The sequence below is a fragment of the Symsagittifera roscoffensis genome, chromosome 9, assembly GCF_963678635.1.
Source record: "Symsagittifera roscoffensis chromosome 9, txSymRosc1.1, whole genome shotgun sequence".
NCBI classification, from domain to species: domain Eukaryota; kingdom Metazoa; phylum Xenacoelomorpha; order Acoela; family Convolutidae; genus Symsagittifera; species Symsagittifera roscoffensis.
In genome coordinates this window covers 37,688,140-37,706,800 of record NC_087070.1, presented here as the reverse complement: position 1 = coordinate 37,706,800, position 18,661 = coordinate 37,688,140, and the positions used below count along the sequence as shown (strand labels likewise).

The 18,661-nt window shown below is 32.1% G+C and overlaps 3 protein-coding genes across 3 annotated transcripts in view; 2 read left to right on the top strand and 1 right to left on the bottom strand.

Moving 5' to 3' along the window:
- Positions 1-18,661, top strand: part of LOC134853894 (CCR4-NOT transcription complex subunit 7-like) — a 219,398-nt gene that overhangs the window by 88,127 nt on the left and 112,610 nt on the right. The window lies entirely within an intron of this gene.
- LOC134853897 (small ribosomal subunit protein uS11m-like) overlaps positions 1-18,661 on the bottom strand; it is a 227,657-nt gene that overhangs the window by 118,846 nt on the left and 90,150 nt on the right. The window lies entirely within an intron of this gene.
- The window catches only part of LOC134854370 (uncharacterized), a 62,853-nt gene that overhangs the window by 8,232 nt on the left and 35,960 nt on the right, over positions 1-18,661 (top strand). Inside the window, exon 2 of the mRNA XM_063870593.1 lies at positions 14,374-14,562. Within this exon, the coding sequence (XP_063726663.1) occupies positions 14,374-14,562 (189 nt within the window). The remainder of the gene's footprint in view (positions 1-14,373; positions 14,563-18,661) is intronic.

The window sequence follows — 18,661 nt, the reverse complement described above, 5'->3', positions numbered from 1 at the left end:
AAAACGACAAAAACCATGCGTATACAAGAAATCAATCGACACACGAATTTTTTGGAAATGTACGCTACACAATACCCTTAGATAAAAAAAACTAGGCAACAGCGCTTGTCGAATTTTTCAGGGACTGCCATTATCAGAAGTAGAACTTTTCAATTATGCGAAAATGGTTTGAAAACCAATACTACATACAATAGTACTCCAAGAAAAAAAACTCCCATATGCAAGATTGCCCATCTCCTGTAACTGAGCCAAAACTTGCTTTTTACTCGGGAAACAGTTTGCGATAAACCAAAACAAACTTCTCTTTTGTACTTTTTGAAGAGAAAATATGTTATAAAGCATTATCAGTTTTTTCAATAACCATTATGATTTTGTAGTTACACTCTCAAAACAGTCAAAATAGTCACTTAAATAGTCACAATGTTAATTAACTAAACCCAAACGACGAAAATTTTCTATTTATCAACATCAAACCCAACACAAATCGAGCAGTAGCTCGCAGCAGACATATAGATCTGTAATCAAAAAGATTATTCCTATACCATTTTTGCACACACAAAAATCAAGAATTTCTAATCCAATTGGTTACAATACAATGACAATCGATAGTTCAGAAACCGACAATTTTTGCTATGAAGTTAGAACTGTCAGACATATATGATAAAGGCTGTTGGACATTAAAAAAAAACTAGACTTTTTTATCTTAAGCCTTAACCAACATCGACTGCAAGTCATTTTATTTTTGCTTGCATTAAATCTTCCCCACATAAAAGATCAATTAATTGATTTTTGGGTAGGCGTATTCATGTATCAAAAAAATCTCTGCAGCTATATGTATTTTTTAAATTATACTAGGGCTCCTTTTTCATTCAAAGAAAATTAAACTCTCACATGATTCAACTGGAAAGGGTTATTTTTCACCTTTTTTCGTAAGAAAACTTTTGGATGCCCATGTAAAGAAAAAATAAAAAATTGTCTTTACGATCAAACGACTATGATGAAGCAAAAATCACACCAGAAAGAGCATTCGAAAACATTGCAACGCACTTACTTTAGAAAAAAACATAAAATAAAAATTATGTATATTACAGCCAATGTCTTGTCTGGAAAGCATGCAGCAAAAAAGTTTTCCCCAATACAAACGTGACAAACATGCCCAAACATGCCCCATATATTTGCTCATTCTGCCATTCACTGCATTAACCCAATAATTTCAGCTGATACTCATTGAGATCATGAAGATAAAAAAAATCGGCCAAACATATTCCTCAACACCAATGATTTCAAATCGAATGCAAAAAAGAGCAATTAGAGAGTTGAATCAGTAAACGAAACTCTTTCTCAGAAACAAACATCTGAGAACATAACAGATAAAAACACAAAAATCGCTGAAAATCAAACCGAATTTATCGTGTCATTTGGTCCAGAACTGGTTAAAATATTTAACGGAACCTTTGACTTTTCAAAAGTGAAAACACTCTCAAGTTCAATGTTGCTTTTTGATTTTGACAGTCGAGAAGGATTTGATGAAAGATAGAAACAAAAATGAGAAGATTATAATGGAACTATATACAAAATATTCAACCCAGTAGTTTTCACAATACTTAGTGATATCTTCAATGAAATTGTGAACAACGCTTTCAGATTATTCCAACTGTCTGAAAATTGCTACAGTCTGAAAGAAAAATTTCTGGTAAAAAAAGTTGTTTCTTGATAAAAATTCAAGATAAAAAACCCATTTATCAGTATGCTCTTTTGATTTGCACTGCAAATATCACCATGTTAAATATTCTACAACGTCAGCTGAATTTACAACTTCAATGATAATTTTTAGATGAAGAGACACGACTCAAGTTCCTCAAAACACATAAACAATTGAGTAAAAATACCAAAAAAGCAATGTTACACAGTTATATAAAAATAGATGGCAGTAAAAAAATGACACTGAATACAGGAAAACTCAATTTATGGTAGCCAGCAGCGGGAAAAAAAGTTCTTCCAAATCAAATGGAGTAATCATTTTCCCAAAAAAACCAATATGTCAAATACTTAGGGGTAATCATTGACCAAAAATTTAAAACCCATTGAGAAGAAAAGATCACCATATTAAATCCAAACAATGTTTTCTCCAGCATAGTGTTTTCTCCAAAATTTTTAGGCGGAAAAAATTGAAGAAATAAGAACTAAAAAGCAAAAAAAAAAGTATGTTCCTTGTTCGACCTACATCTATATGAGGCTCTAAAACTTCTCACTGAAATTATAAGATCTTAACAATGCAGTATGTCAGTTAGCAATTTCAATAAAGTATTGAAAGAAGTGATTCTTTAGGAGAAAAGACACAACTCATTGACACCAAACCGTATTTAACAATATAAAAAGTCAACAATAACAGAAAGAAATTGTAAGAAAAAATATAAAAAGCGTGAAATAAAAAATGGTCAAAGACCTCATAAGTGAACAAAGAACAAGCAATTGTAGTGCTGTCTGTCGCATGAAAAGCAAATACTTTAAAATTGAAAATCAGGGAAGTTTGACAAATCAATCTCTCACTCTTTGATCAAACTGCCTTGAATTTAAATTGGGACAACTGCTGCCAAGGAAAATTAAATTTGGTTACATAATCTGGTCTCTTGATACAGTAGAAGAACTCGTTTTCTTTTTTTGAAATAGAAATCACAGTTTTTTTCTGTGTCGCATTACTTCCATTGTTTTGTTTTGCTTGTATTAATCAAAAATAATTTCTCAAGAAAAATGTGAAAAGGCACAGAACCAAATAGTACACACCCACGCAAGAACAACAGTTTGGAAAGTTTTAATCAAAATGATATCTTTTGCAGCTTATTGACGACTTACCGGCACCAACTAACTTTGCCTCGATTAAGTTTGGCATAGACTAAAAAAGGATATTTGACGCGCGACATAATTTGTGACATAATTTCTTAAGCGGCAAATTATAAATCATTTCGAATTGAAGCAAGCACTTTGTTCTTTTAATTATTTTATCACACTTTATATAGTCTTTTCAAATCTTTTCAAATCTTTTCATTTTGTACTTTATATAGGGTGTTGGGGGATAAATTTTTGCAAAATTTTGGCAATTCAAAAGTTTTTCAGTTTTCGAACAAATAGAAAAAAAAATTAATTAAAAAAAAATTGTTTCATTTGTTTCTAAAATCTTCCTCAGCATGACTTGAAATCTTTCTAGTAACAAAAACTTTAACTATTAAGGGATGTTGTAAAGTATTTTCCCCTTTTGCAAAAAGCGAAAATCCATAACATGGTACAATGTTTTTCTTGGCTTATGTTTTCAATTCTTTCTTAATAAAAAGGTTATTCGTTACAAGGTACCATGGACGGAGAAATAGTCAACGAGATCCCAAAAACGCTTGCGCTCGTGCGTATTCATTTGTCCAAAAATTGACAACTGGTCCGATTGGTCCCAAGAAAAGGATTTGGATGAATCCAAATGTTTTCAATTGGTCGAAAATTACTTGAGCTGACTTCCAATTTAGCGTAGCCGTTGGGTGTCGCCGCTTAGCGGAGATAGCCAGCTCTAAATTTCGTACAGAGTCCTACCCTCTTTTGCCAAGCATGCAACCCGTTAACGCGACTGTAGCGGCCTTCATTCTGCACCTTGATGTTCTGGGTCCTATAAACATGAGGATTTATGAGATTTTTTCAACTCAAGCTTGAATCAATTCACTGTGGAAAAATTGTTCAGTAGATTTTGATTGCATTTAGTCATTGGACATATGCATATAAAAGAGCACTTTAAATTCAAAAAAATTATACCCAGAAATAGTATACTTTGATTTTGACTCAAACACTGAAACCTAGAATGGGTGTCAAAAAATCTGCCAGGAATCTGTTTTTTTGATAATCGACTTTCATTTAAAAATAGATAAGAGCAGACAAAAACTTTTCTGGGTTTTAACAATAAAAATGAAACAAAAAGAAATAAAAATAAAAATGAAGTTCCCAAATTTTTTTTAAAACATGGCTTCTTTTTTCGCTATAATTGAATCGGTGCCTAGTTTTAGCGCGAATTTATGCCCAAGGTTGTGGGTCATTGATGAAAAAAATTATTAGTTGCTGAACCAATCAAAATCTCCAGGTTAGTGGACGCTCTAACAAAAAAAAAACCAGTTAATCTCAGATTAAAAATTAAAATTCAAACATTCAAAAGACGCTGAAACAAAAAGCTTCCTGAGCTTTTTGCCACCTTCGTATTTAATCTATTCAAAGAAAAAATCATAACAAAAACCCTGTATTTTCCCTGCTGTTTTAATCTAAGACCTTGTAAATTACTAAAGCCAATTCATGATGCATAAACAAAACGTTTTTTGTTTGAAACATTGTTATCAGGGAGAATAAATGGGACTAAATCATTAGCAGTTTTCCAGCCGTTTCCTTTTGTTCTGAAAATGGTTCAATTGGTAGTTTGGTAGTTTTTACTAGACAATAACTACTAGACTTTTGCGATGCCATTTTTTGGTCAAAAATTAGCAGCTAAAACAAACCAAAAGCTTCATTCTGGGCACTCAAGGCATACTTTTGTTAAAAATGCTGGTTGATTATGGCCAAATAGGGCCTTTTTATTTTTTTCAAAAAATTAAACTAAAGTAATTTATTCAACATAAAAATTAATTGATAAAACTTTCAAATTGTTTGGAAAATCAGCATCGCCTTTAATAAATTTTTGGGTTCCCGCACCTTGCTTTCAATTTAATTGGAATGTAAAATGAAAATATAATCGAGAAATGTCTTTTGCTTTTAATTTCATTCGACGGCTAAGATTTTGTTTTGGTCGATAATAAGTAAGCAGAGCATCCTTGACAATGCATCCTTAAGAATTCTGATTTCAAAATATTGATTCATGATTTTGGGAGGAGTTAGTAAAAAGGAAAGTAGTATTTTTTTGCTTTCTCTGGTTAACATCTCTGGTTAACACAACTAATTGAAGTAACATCATGTCCACAAGATAATGTAGATTCTATCAAGCATTTCCGCACTGACAAACCTGGGATTGAAATCGATTTGAATCGATTCTTATACGGATAGTAAATTATATGAAAAACTGATTTACTGTCGCCCATTTAGATTTATAAATCGATTTAAAATAGATTAAATGGGATTATGCGGAGGAAGATATATCAATTTTAATATCGAAAATTTCAATTAAAACAATTTTTTTTTGCCAGACAGTAAAATCTATCAAAACCTCAACAAAATAGATTACTCTTTGTTTTGTTTTGAAGCTTGAGCAAAATTTTGTAATAAAAAAAAAATCTGTATCAAAGCTACAGAGAACAAAATTCAATCGAGGGGAAAATTTTTATCTTATACTATTGAGTTGAAAGAAATCCTGTTTTAGTTTTGCCCATCTAAGGACTCCCATGGTATGAAAATTTAAAAGTTTGCAAAAAAAAATTCCAAATGTTCCATTCAGTATCAACCCTCTAGACCCAATTATCTTTGGCAAACTACAGATAATTAAAAAACTCAATTTTGAACAATTCAATTTTGATGCAAAAATTTCAACAATAGTTAAACTCAATGTTTTTTAGGCCAACTATTAACACGAAAACTAACTGAATAACATACCTAATCATTTTGTCTCCGGTTTTATTTTTTTAAGCCAAAAAATCCAATTATAATCCATACAGAGTCTACAGTTAAAATTTTATTCAATGTTTTTCGATGAAACAGAACAAAAACAATTTCTTCGATTGAAACATTTTCTACGCCTCAAAACAAATCATATATTATTAAAATTTCTTTTTGTATGAGTTGTTTGAACACCAAAGATTATTAGTTAATCATTGACAAAGGATAAAAAGGTTTTTTTTTCTCTGTTTACATAACTCGATTGAACAGTATAAAATCCTTGGAAAACATAACGTCCAAAACATAAAATCCTTCGGATAAAAAAATAACAAAATGTCAGCTAAAGTCAAAGTGTCATAAGTTAGACTAAGTTGACAACCAAAAAAACTATCAAGTAATAAATGTTTAATTTTGCCTTAGTTTCGATGTAAAACGATAATTACCTGTGATAGTTTTTAGTGAATTTCTTGCAGTTTGCAAATGGTTTTTTAGCCATATTTTGAATTATGCGCGCTTTGAAGGTTGTATCTATGACATGCTTAAAGATTTTATCTACACTCTAATTTGAACTGATGCAAGGTGGTCTCGTTTATTACTTGCAGAACGCAACGTTTAACAGTTAATACTCTATAATTAAAACCAACATTTTCAATTTGTTAAATTTTCTTTTCTAAAACCTATTTGAGACCAGTAAAAGAGCAGTTGGAGCTTTCAGGTTTTACCTTGATATGCGAGCAGTCTTGTGTTCCTTTAATTAAAATGAAAAAAATATTAGCCAAAAACAGCCTACAGAAACATGCAATATTCTCTCTGCTCAGTTGAAAAAGAAAAGCAGAAAACGTAAATTATGGAGTTATCTTAACTTTCTTCAATTTATTTCTGCTCATTGTTCTTTCTCCGACTTTCCTAGCAAAGTGACAGAACATTTGTACTCAGCTCGGTGAAATTCTTTTTTCTTCATACAAACTTTGAATTTTAAAAAAGCAATTTTGGAAACATCAACTTTTCATCTGAAAAACATCAAAGCCTCGGGATAAATTTTAATAAGATATTTGACTTGCAACCAAAGTTTCTAAGTTTTTTCTAAACTTATCAACTTAAAGTGATTGAAGTGAGATACATTTTGTTCTATCAAAACGTAAACGGCAAAATAAATTGACTCAGTCGTTCAATAAATATTTGAAGCCAGCCAATTAATTTTTTTAATGATTGAGTAGCCGCAAAACCTTCATTTTGTCCTTAATATAGCCAATGGAGCAAAAAGAGACTAGGACAAAAAATTGTACAATTAATAGGAAAAAATTCGATATTTATCTAGTTTTTAGCCAATCGTCAAATTAGGCAATACTCGGTCATAAGTTTTAAAGTATCGCTGAATTTTGAAGGGTTCAGTTGTGATACAAGCATTTTGAGGCCTAGAAAAATTAGATGACAAGCAAATGAGACGACCGTAAAGAAACGGAATTTACGGCCAACGAGTTTTTACTCATCCCAAAGTTAAATAAAGACTGTAAGCAAAATGCACGCAATTTGCACGCAAGTTATTGTCTAAATTGGACAACCAGTATTTACTCAACCGAAAGATAACTTAAGTCTGTAAACAAGTTTCACGCAATTTGCACGCAAGGTATCGTCTACATTTCGTTATTTTAAGATCGTCTAATTTGCTTGTCGTCCAAGTTCCTAAACCCCAGTATTGGCGACTCCTTGTGTCGAATCAGCTAAACACGGCGAATCTAGTAAGCCTCGAAAACATCGCCTTAATCTAAAGAGAAAAAGACATTCGGTTTTTTTTTGTTGAAATAAGTTTCAAAGCCAACAAAACGAGTTTTCTCAAAGGTTATCTCTAAAACTTATGCTTTTTCTAGTAAATTCTTACAATCAAAGTTAACGAAAAAAATCACTTCATTATTTAATCTCGGATCAACAAATAACAAGACTGTTTGTATCGGGGCAAATCCCTGAATGTTCCGACTGCCTTTTAGGATCTATGGAGCAGTTATAACATGAAAAAATTAAACATGAAAAAAATTTCTTTCTTTCTTTTTTAAATTTGCGATTTTTGTGGAAATCATCCCCCCGCATGCCATATAAAGTACAACGTGATAGATTTCGCTCCTACTAACAAACTAATTACGGTAAAAAAGCTTCCCTCAACCAATTTGGAACGATTTATAAGACATATTTAATCTCCGCTAACGCGCTAAACGCGCGAAATATATCGCGCGTTAATTGTCCCAAATTGGCCAAAATGTCAGTCTTTAAACCCCCATAACTTTACAAAAAATGATGACAGGTAAAATATGCTTTAAAATTTAAGCTCAGGACAACAATACCTTTCGAATGATATAAAAAAAATCCGTCAAAATTGCTTGTTAAAAAGTCGAAGTTTGTCTGAAGAAAAAAAACCCACCCCGAGTACAAGTTTTCCGTTACTTTCGTTACGAAAGTCGGAACAAAAAGGAATGTATACTTAATTTGCAAATATTTGTAATGATCTTAACCAATTTCCAGGAAATCCCAAGAAAGGTTGAACGTTACAGGATTTGTTGAGCCGACATGGACACAATCATTTTTGTTTGATTTCTTTCTAAAAGAACCAGTTTTTCTGACTGAAGTTAGATTTGAACAAACAGAGTAAAAACGCTTACTTTTGAATTGAATATTTTGTCCAAATGTCATTAAACCAATTATTCATCTGCTTGCTTTAATTGTTAAATATGCGAAACAAAATATATTTTTAGCAGTAAAACATTTTCATTAGTTTTTAAAGTTTTTCAAACAAATTACTACTTTGAAAACCTCAAAAAACTCAAAACTGTGTTAGATTGCGCTAAGACCTCATACTAATATGATTGTTTTTCCATTCGGTAATTTATTTTTTGTAATTTTTATGGAGCATTTTCGGCCCGATTTTTTATGTAAAAATTTCGCAACATGTTTCTTCTGGCAAATTTTTCCACAAATTTTGTGCTGTTTTTTCAACCCAAATTGATACATAAACAGTTAAAATTTCATTTTTTACCAGGTTTTTTAGGGCAGCATATCAAATTGTCATTAAGTTAGGTTAATAAACAAATACATACAGTTTTTAACCTCAAATACATGTACGATAGTACACCAAAACCCACAATGTATCCCAATATATACATGTTTTGAAGGGAAGCGCGCCGAAAAAAAAACGCATTTTATTTAAAAAGAGCCCAAAAAAGGTATTTTTGACGTATTTTTTAAAACTTGTCTGCGGCGCGAAATTTTTGGTCAAATTAGACTCCTTAGAATATTCTGGGTGAAAAAAAAGGTCGATAACTTTTTCGAAATTTTTTTTGAAACACCCCCCCCCCCCCCCCGCGAGAAAATCTTAGCTCCACCCCTGCCCATGAATAAAAAAAAATTTATCACATTCGAATATTCGAACTTTTTTGATAATTCAGCTTCAGCATAAAAAGAATAGATTAGAAGATTTTTATGAATTTGCAAATGAGGAGGTAAATTGCTTTCAATTATGCAAATCTGCTCATCAAAAAGTCATCATCATTCGTTTTTAATCACATTTTTCCTCGCAAGCTGACAAGACGACAGTGACTAATTAGATTATTACCGTTGAAGAGTTAATCGACACTAATCTACTGAACCTTATTGTAACTATTTATTGCAAAAGTGCCCTTTTCCAGAGTTCATAGCAAATACAGCAGCATGGCAATTGGCTCTAAAACGATTCCAAGCGTGTTAGTTAGATAGTTTGTGTAGTTAAATGATTAGTCCGCGACTTAAAAAATGATGGCTTTTTTCAAACCCCCCCCCCCCCTAAATTGCAAATGTTTCCTTTTTTGCATTATGACAGCAATAAATTAGTGTTTCAAAAATAAAAATTATGAAAAAACTGAAAATGTGGTGGAAAAGTGGACAATGGCCAAAATGTTTTGTAAGCAGCAGACCTCTGCCGGGCTTCGAAATTTTGATGGCTAAACTTTTCCAAAAGGTGCCCTTTTGGTACCATTTTATGACTCCCATTTCCGGCGGAACAAGACTAAAAGTTTCTGAGGGTAGCCAAGGGAGCTAAGTTTGAGTTGGTGCAATTCGTTACTGAAAAACGGTCCAAAACTGGTCAAAAACCGCATTTTTCCAAAAAAAAAATGCCTGCTATGAATTTTTTCAAATATCGTCAATTTTGAATTCCAGCAGAGTTCGATCAATTCTCAAAAAGTTGACTAATTTTTTTGTCAAACAACCGCTTTTTGCAAATTCCTGCTCCAGTCACTGAGCCCAGTAAAAATTGCTTGCTTATTTTATTGCAAATATTGCCTTAAGCGCTTTTGTCATCGTTCAATTACTCTGTTTTGAAAAAACTTTATCAAGTATTTCTCGGTTTCTTTGGAAAATAACTAGCTTAGGGCCTAAACGCTTGTAGAACCAATGAAAGTTTGATTCGGCAACTGATTTGACAGTACTGATCCATTATTATTTATAAGAAAGTGCTTTCATTGATATTGTTAAAAAACGAATCTATACTAACACGTTCATATCATAAACTCTGAAAAAAATAAAAGCGTTTTCTGATTGGCATATTTTTTTGTCATATTTCAATTGTTTGCAAGGTTTTATGCAAGGTGAAAAAAAATAAGAAAAAATTGTAATTCAACTGCAAATTTTTTTGTTATTTTTATGGGTGTTCGAAAGCTACCAATTTGACCAATTTGGGATAAATTAGGAGTTTTCAGCTTAATAAAAAATGTAGCTTAGGCAGCGAGAATCAGGCTTAGATTTCCTTCCGAATTGAACTAAGGCAAGCTATTTGGTTCAAATATTTGATTAACCGACATCATATGCGCAATTTTCGACTTGGAGATAGCGTGTTTGAAGATTTTATTAAAAATATAATAAAGTAGTAAATTTTATCAATTTTTCTCAAAAACTACACCTGAGACCTTTAAGGGAAGTCGAGAATTGAATACCAGCAGTTTTGTTTGTCTGTAACCATGAAATTAGGTAGCGATTTGTTTGTCTGAAACTGTAGCGATTTTAGGGGGCTAAAATTTTGTCAATTTAGTTTTTCTTGTGCTATGTCAAACTAAATTTTCAGCAAACAATTCTAAAACTAATCTGGAAACTTAGTTTTCAGTGAAAAACGTTAAAACTAATCACGAAATTGCCCGCACCGAGCTCCTACATATTCTAACTGATTATAATGGATTCCCGAGACAAAAATAACCCATTATAATTCATTACAGATGTAAAATGCAAACCACAAAAGTGATTCTATTGCCATTATAATCGATTATTTTTGCAGAAAGTTTACAAAAGTATGCCATGTCTTTTATTCAATGCCATGTCTCAACGTCATCTCAAGTTTTTTTACCTCCCCCCAACTAAAGAGGGGGCGGAAAGCTTGAAGGTGTCAATCACTAATTCCCTCCCCAAAACCAACGAATAAATAACCCCCCCCCCCCCCGTGTTCAACTATATGGGGGGGGGGGCGAATGACAGTTGTGGTAAACTGGCGAGGGGGCTGTTAAACGGGTGGGGCGATATAATCAATTATTTTTAAAGAAATTTCGCAAAATTTTTGCCATGTCTTTTACTAAATGCCATGTCTCAACGTCACCTCAATTTTTTTTACCTCCCCCCAACTAAAAGGGGGGGGGGTAAACTGGGGGGGGGGGGTCTAATGGATCTATTGGAATATATTGATATAAGAAACATTTTGGCTGTAATCCATTTTTAAGGAATTGTATTTGATTACTATGTAATTTTATAGATACTGACCAAATTATGACAATATAATTGATTATGATCCATGGGCGGTCGGTGATTGAGAAATTTTGGTAATTATTCGCAGAAATCTTTAAAATATTCGCGGACTGGTGACACTTAAAAGATACATTGCTTCACAAGATCTCAAACCAATGTCCAAAGACTACAAAAATAAGCTTTTGAGAAAAAAAAGATACGAGTTCAAAAATACGAAAGAAAAAAAATCAGGGAAACGATTCCAATTATTTCTTATATTGAACCGCGTCTCGTTTTGTTGGTTCAAAATATCCCAACGGCATGCAAAAAACGAATTAAATAATTTGCAATAAAACTTAAATTAAAAAAGAAAATTTGGTAAGCTGTGTTGAATCGAATTTCAAAAGATTTTTTAGATTTATTTTTTGAGCTTTCCGCATTTCCAATTGTTTCAACTGCAGCGGCGCAAACATTTTTTCAGGAATATCTAAACATTTCTTTTGATCCGACTTCCAATTTCGCGTGTTGTTGTTCCGACCATTTGAAAACTGTGAAGAAAAACTTTGTATTGGATTATGTTTTAGTTTTTTGTTCCGACCATTGAAATGGGGAGGAACTTTGTATTGGGTTGTGGTTTATTTTTTTTTCGTTCCGACCATAAAAATGTGGAAGAACTTTGTGTTAGGGTGAGTTTAAGTTCTTTTTCTTTTTCTTTCTACGCAAAATCAGCTACCACAAACTAGCATTAGAAAGAGATGAGTGGTATATCATATTAAAGCCCTTCCATTCGAACGACATTTAAAAGTTTTGAAAAGTTTTTCTCAGCGCCGAGGAAAACCAGTTTGAAATTTTTGTTTTTTGATTTATTTTCATGCTAATAATGTGAGAGTGCAGGGTTACAATACCTTATTTATGCTCAATTTAAGCGGTGAAAGTTTAGTTTAATTTAACAAAGTTAGTTTTTGGGTTTTTTAGCGCCAATTTGATAAACAAAAACTTCAAAATTCAAAAACATTATGGAAAAAAATTTTGAATATATTTATTTTCGTTTTTCTAGTCATTTTTCTACAAAATTGTTTTCCAATTGGCCTGCTCTATTATGATAGTCGAAAATTACCAGGTTCTTGTTTTTTCGTTTATCACACCACGCAGAAAAAAAACGTTTTTTTGTATGTTTTAAATAATAGTTTAGGCGATCTGAAAACTTGATGCTAAAAGCATAAAGCGAATTCACGCAGTGCAAAAACTCCCGCACTCACTATTTTTCAAACTCATTTAGTGCAACCTAATTTGTCATAATAATTACTGATGCAACTCAAATTTTAACACATAACTGTACAGTGCTTACTGTTAGAGGGCAAAAATACGAAAGAAAAAAAATCAGGGAAACGATTCCAATTATTTCTTATATTGAACCGCGTCTCGTTTTGTTGGTTCAAAATATCCCAACGGCATGCAAAAAACGAATTAAATAATTTGCAATAAAACTTAAATTAAAAAAGAAAATTTGGTAAGCTGTGTTGAATCGAATTTCAAAAGATTTTTTAGATTTATTTTTTGAGCTTTCCGCATTTCCAATTGTTTCAACTGCAGCGGCGCAAACATTTTTTCAGGAATATCTAAACATTTCTTTTGATCCGACTTCCAATTTCGCGTGTTGTTGTTCCGACCATTTGAAAACTGTGAAGAAAAACTTTGTATTGGATTATGTTTTAGTTTTTTGTTCCGACCATTGAAATGGGGAGGAACTTTGTATTGGGTTGTGGTTTATTTTTTTTTCGTTCCGACCATAAAAATGTGGAAGAACTTTGTGTTAGGGTGAGTTTAAGTTCTTTTTCTTTTTCTTTCTACGCAAAATCAGCTACCACAAACTAGCATTAGAAAGAGATGAGTGGTATATCATATTAAAGCCCTTCCATTCGAACGACATTTAAAAGTTTTGAAAAGTTTTTCTCAGCGCCGAGGAAAACCAGTTTGAAATTTTTGTTTTTTGATTTATTTTCATGCTAATAATGTGAGAGTGCAGGGTTACAATACCTTATTTATGCTCAATTTAAGCGGTGAAAGTTTAGTTTAATTTAACAAAGTTAGTTTTTGGGTTTTTTAGCGCCAATTTGATAAACAAAAACTTCAAAATTCAAAAACATTATGGAAAAAAATTTTGAATATATTTATTTTCGTTTTTCTAGTCATTTTTCTACAAAATTGTTTTCCAATTGGCCTGCTCTATTATGATAGTCGAAAATTACCAGGTTCTTGTTTTTTCGTTTATCACACCACGCAGAAAAAAAAACGTTTTTTTGTATGTTTTAAATAATAGTTTAGGCGATCTGAAAACTTGATGCTAAAAGCATAAAGCGAATTCACGCAGTGCAAAAACTCCCGCACTCACTATTTTTCAAACTCATTTAGTGCAACCTAATTTGTCATAATAATTACTGATGCAACTCAAATTTTAACACATAACTGTACAGTGCTTACTGTTAGAGGGCAAAAAAACGAACAATTCATGATTTATTTTTATATTGCATCAAAGTTTTCGTTACCAAATTTATTTGAAAGCGCGCAATTCCTAATATAAATCACCTTTTTTTGTAGCTATTAATGCCATTATTTTGGAAGGGAAAGGACTTCACAAAATAGCATTAGCTATAGCAATATTTTGTCAGCGAGACCACTTGCTTTTCAGAAATTTTGATGCAATTATCCTATGATTAAAATCAAAGTGAAGACACTAATTTTAACAAAATTATTTTTTTCAGATTCTGTCTTTGTGGCTTGATTTTATATTCTTTTTTTAAAGTTCAATTCATATTAATTAGCTGAATGCAATAAGTTACAATTTCTAATTTTTTGCAAACAGAAAATCAAATGTTTCTGGAGGCCTTAGACGCCAATTCGGATGTCAAAACGGATATCGTATAATAGTACCTAATAGGACCTATGTTTTGACCTTAACTATAGAATAGCTGTGCAAGTTGGAGCATTGCAACAGTTTTAACGACACAGCAAGTAATCACACTGTTTTTTTTTCAGGCATGTTTACTGTTATCTTGACCATATTTGCCCTGACTGTTGAGAGGTTCAAGGCCATCCGAGATCCATTCTTTGCCCTGCAGGGGTCAACAAAGTGCAAGAGTGTGCGTATTGTGACGTCATTATGGGTGGCACTTACAATCTATAGCGTGGCGGCAATGTTTTTTGTACTAGATCCAGATTCACAAGGTATGGATGAATTTATTTTTGGACAACATTGTATGTTAATTTCGAGTAAGGATCAGTGGACAATGAAAATGAAAGAACCAAATCCTCCAAGCTGCAGACGAATTGACAAAAATAGGTTATTATCGTGTCATCAAAAATCCGCATTAAGCTGTTGAAACGGCTATGATTTCTTGTCAAGATCATTTTATGGCAAATGCAATCAAAATATTTAATATTTTGCTCGCTTAAAAGCTACAACTTTCTTAATACTCAACTTTAGGTGATGAATCAAAGTTTATCAGACTCGAGCCAAAAAATTGGTTTTAAAACCAATGGCTGTAAATTTCTTTGAATGAAAAACTGATCGTCTCTTTCAAGTTCACGCTTCGAAACTGATTTGATGTTTTGAGATCATTTTTCTTTCTTTCAACTTTCGAAGAATTTTTTTTCTGTGACTTTTTCTTCAGACATCATTCAACTTTTGAGACAGTTTTTAAAAGATAATTGAGAATGTTTTTTTTTGCTCCTTCAAAAATCTATTTTTATTCTTTTTATGCAAACCTTTTAAACTTTTTAATTGTTGGTAAAATTATAAGTAACTTTTACGATGACATCTAATTTGCTTTCCGTAATTTTCCCTGTTTCCTTGTAGCAGTTCAATTGTTTGAAATGAAAGCTTTCTGATCGGATCATTGGAATCAGAATTGTACTTCATTCTGAACAAAAGCAGCCAATGATGGATTGATGAAAGTATGGCAAGGTGAATTCTCAATTTTACTTCATTTAATTTTTTTTGTACAGGAAAATTTTAACGACAAGGAGGACAACTAATTATGTTGATGGGAGCTAAAAGATTCCTATTAAGAATTGCGGTTGACTTAATCAACTATAACACAGTTTCCGAATCATGGGAACCATTCATTCATAAAAATTTTTTTTTTCTTAAACGGTTGAGAGCACAAATATAATTTGTCTACGTGACGACTAAAACATTAAAATGTCCGTTTTTTCAACCCATAACAATTTTTTCAACCCATAACGTTTTTTCAACCCATTTCTGAAGGTAAAGCTTTTCAAAAATACGTCAGCAAAGATATTTATTAATTGAATCAATCATCTTTCTATTTATATTTTTGTTTTTGATATTAAGAGGTAAAAAAAACAAACATTCAAGGTGAAAATTTTTTGCGGTAAAAGTTACACAACTTTTGGTAAGCCTTAGATTTGTTTGTTTTTGGAGAAAGGATCGTTATACGAAACGCTCAAATTCTTCAGAAAAAGTGTTGTCGTGCATTGGTTTAATAGCTTCATGCGGATTTTGTTAACAAATCCCCCCTTTTGGAGCTTGTTAACTATTCCCCCGTATGCATGTATTATTTTTGACAACAATTTCTGTATAAAATATGCATTTCAAAAATGTCAACAATTAAGTGGGTTTTCATTTTTGCGCGTTCGTATTTGTATTACTCACTATTTATATAATACCCACGTGAAAAAAATTTAAATATATATATTTTCTGAAAATTGTATTTGCTATTGAAAATAAGGCCGCCAAAGTTTAATTTTTGAAAATCGAAACAGGGAACAGGGGGGGGGGGGGGGTACAGTTAGAGCAGTGATAACATGAAAAAATAAATGTAATAAAGTAAAATGGAAAAGAAAAATTTTTAAAATTTTAGATTTTTTGGAAAATCATCGACCCACGCGCCATATTAAGTAGAAAAAGATAGATTTCGCACCAGTAACGAATCATTTATGGCAAATAAGCTTCCTTCAACCAATTCGATTTCTATAACTGTTTAATTTCTCCGCTTTCGCGTTGATAGCGCAAAATATATCGCGCGTTAATTGTCCCAAATTGGCCAAAATGGCAATTTTTTAACTCCCATAACTTCACGAAAATTGATCACAGGCAAAACATTTTTTCAAATTTAAGCTCACGATAACAATTTTTTTGAATGTTGTAAAAAAAGTTCCGTCAAAAATGACTAGTCAAAACACCAAAAATTCTAATCTGTCTTAGGAAAAAAACACCCCGAGCACAACTACTCCGCTACTTTTGTGACGAAAGTCGGAACAACAGGAACTGGTTGTTTTGTAATTAGGACAATCACAAGCTGATTTGACCAAGCCCAACGTTTAGAATTATATTTATAATCACAATCAATATAACTTAACTCCTCATTCAACCTTACATAACAAAATACTTCGTGAAAAAATGGAGATCACGAAGTTGTAAGAAGACATACAGGAGTTCAGAAAAAAAGATGAAAAACAATAACTTTAAATACATTGCGTTAAATTTAGACCATGCAATCAATGGATATCAGCCACTTTGATTGTTTAACCAAATTATAATCATTGTAATACAAGATCGGGTTACTACTACCAGTAGATGTTAAAAGACCAGGTAACACTACTCTTAGGGAAGACAGTGTTACACAACTCAAAGTAATTGTAGTATTAATTTTGCTTCTTAGGCGTGCTATCGTTCGTAAGGTACGCAATATATCGCACTTTATTTATCTCAAATTGGCCAAATTAGCAATTTTCAAACGCCCGTGACTTTACAAAAATTAACCTTAAGTAAAAAGTCTTTTTAAATTTGAGCTTATGTTAACAATAGTTCTCAGATTAGAAAAAAACTTTTGTCAAAAACGCTTAGTTAACAATTCGAAAAATGACTGAAAAAAAACCACACAAGGTATAAATATTCCTCTTTCTTCGAAAGTCGGAACAAAAGAGTTTGTCTGAAAAGTTTGATCATAAACATTTAAATAGGAAACGACAGTATTAAGCAACTGAAAGATTACGGATATTTCAGTATTTACTCTATTTTTTCAAAAAGCTAATTAAAAACATGAAGACGAATTTCGAACTTAACAAAACAGATTTTAGGGAATTTTGTACCAATTTTGTAAGAGTTTGAAAATATCTCAAACAAAAAGCCCGCGGTAAATCAATTATTGATTGCGGCGTACTTGCTTATGCAATTACAGAAAGGCACAAATTATAACAAGACTGCCTTTTTGGGGCCTATCGAGCAGTAATAACAAGAAAAAATTAAAGGTAAAAAAATAAAAATGGAAAGGAAAAATTTTAAAAGTTTTTTGGGAAAATTATCCCCCCACACGCCACATTTTTTAGTACAAAGAGATAGATTTCACAATTTCACTCCTGGTAACATTTCAATCATGGCAAATAAGCTTCTTTCAACCAATCTGGAAGGGTTTGTAAGACGGATTAAATCTCCGCTCTCGCGTTAATAGCGCGATATATATCGCGCATTGCTTGTCTCAAAGTGGCAAAAAGGGCAATTTTCAAACCCCATAACTTTACCAAAAACAATCACAGGTGAGAAATCTTTTAGAATTTAAGCTCACAACAGCAAAACCTTTTGAATGATATAGAAAAAAGTTCTGTCAAAATGGCTAGTCAAAATGTCGAAATTTGTCTGAAGAAAAAAACCACCCCGAGCACAAATATTCCGTCCTTTCGTTTACGAAAGTTAGAACAATGACTGGGAAGGGATATTCGAAGAAGATCTATTCATGCTGAAGCTTCTACCTAATTCAATGAGATATAAAATATCCTTCACACTTAGCAAACTATGATATCAATAAACCTGAATTTTTTTGAGCAGAAGACAGCGACTTAAGATGTTTGTCGTTGATTTCAATAAGCTTCCGATTTCACTTTGAGCAAGGGTAAGAAGGCTCTCGAATTGCATGTTCTTCTTAAGCTTAAAAATTTTGTAACAAAGGGCCGGCCAATTTTTGATCTAAAAAGTTGCATCATTGTCGAGAAAAAATGGTGTCTGATTATTTTCGTGATCAGTTCTATCATCAGCAAAGAATTTGATCAGCTTAATAGTCTGCTTCCTGTTTGTTCTTTAAAGCAGTTTTAAAAAAAACTAGGAGAATTTAACTTTAATTGCAGTTTCAATTTAATATATATAAGCTAACCAATTAAACCCAAAATTTCTTCTTTTTTTTCCATAAAAATTACAAAATACTTAGGTTTTGGCTAATTTTTTTTGTCTCCAGATCGATTTTGACCTTTTAATTAGCAAAAAATTTTGGCTAATTTATTTGCAGAAAACTAAAAAAGTACTGATGCC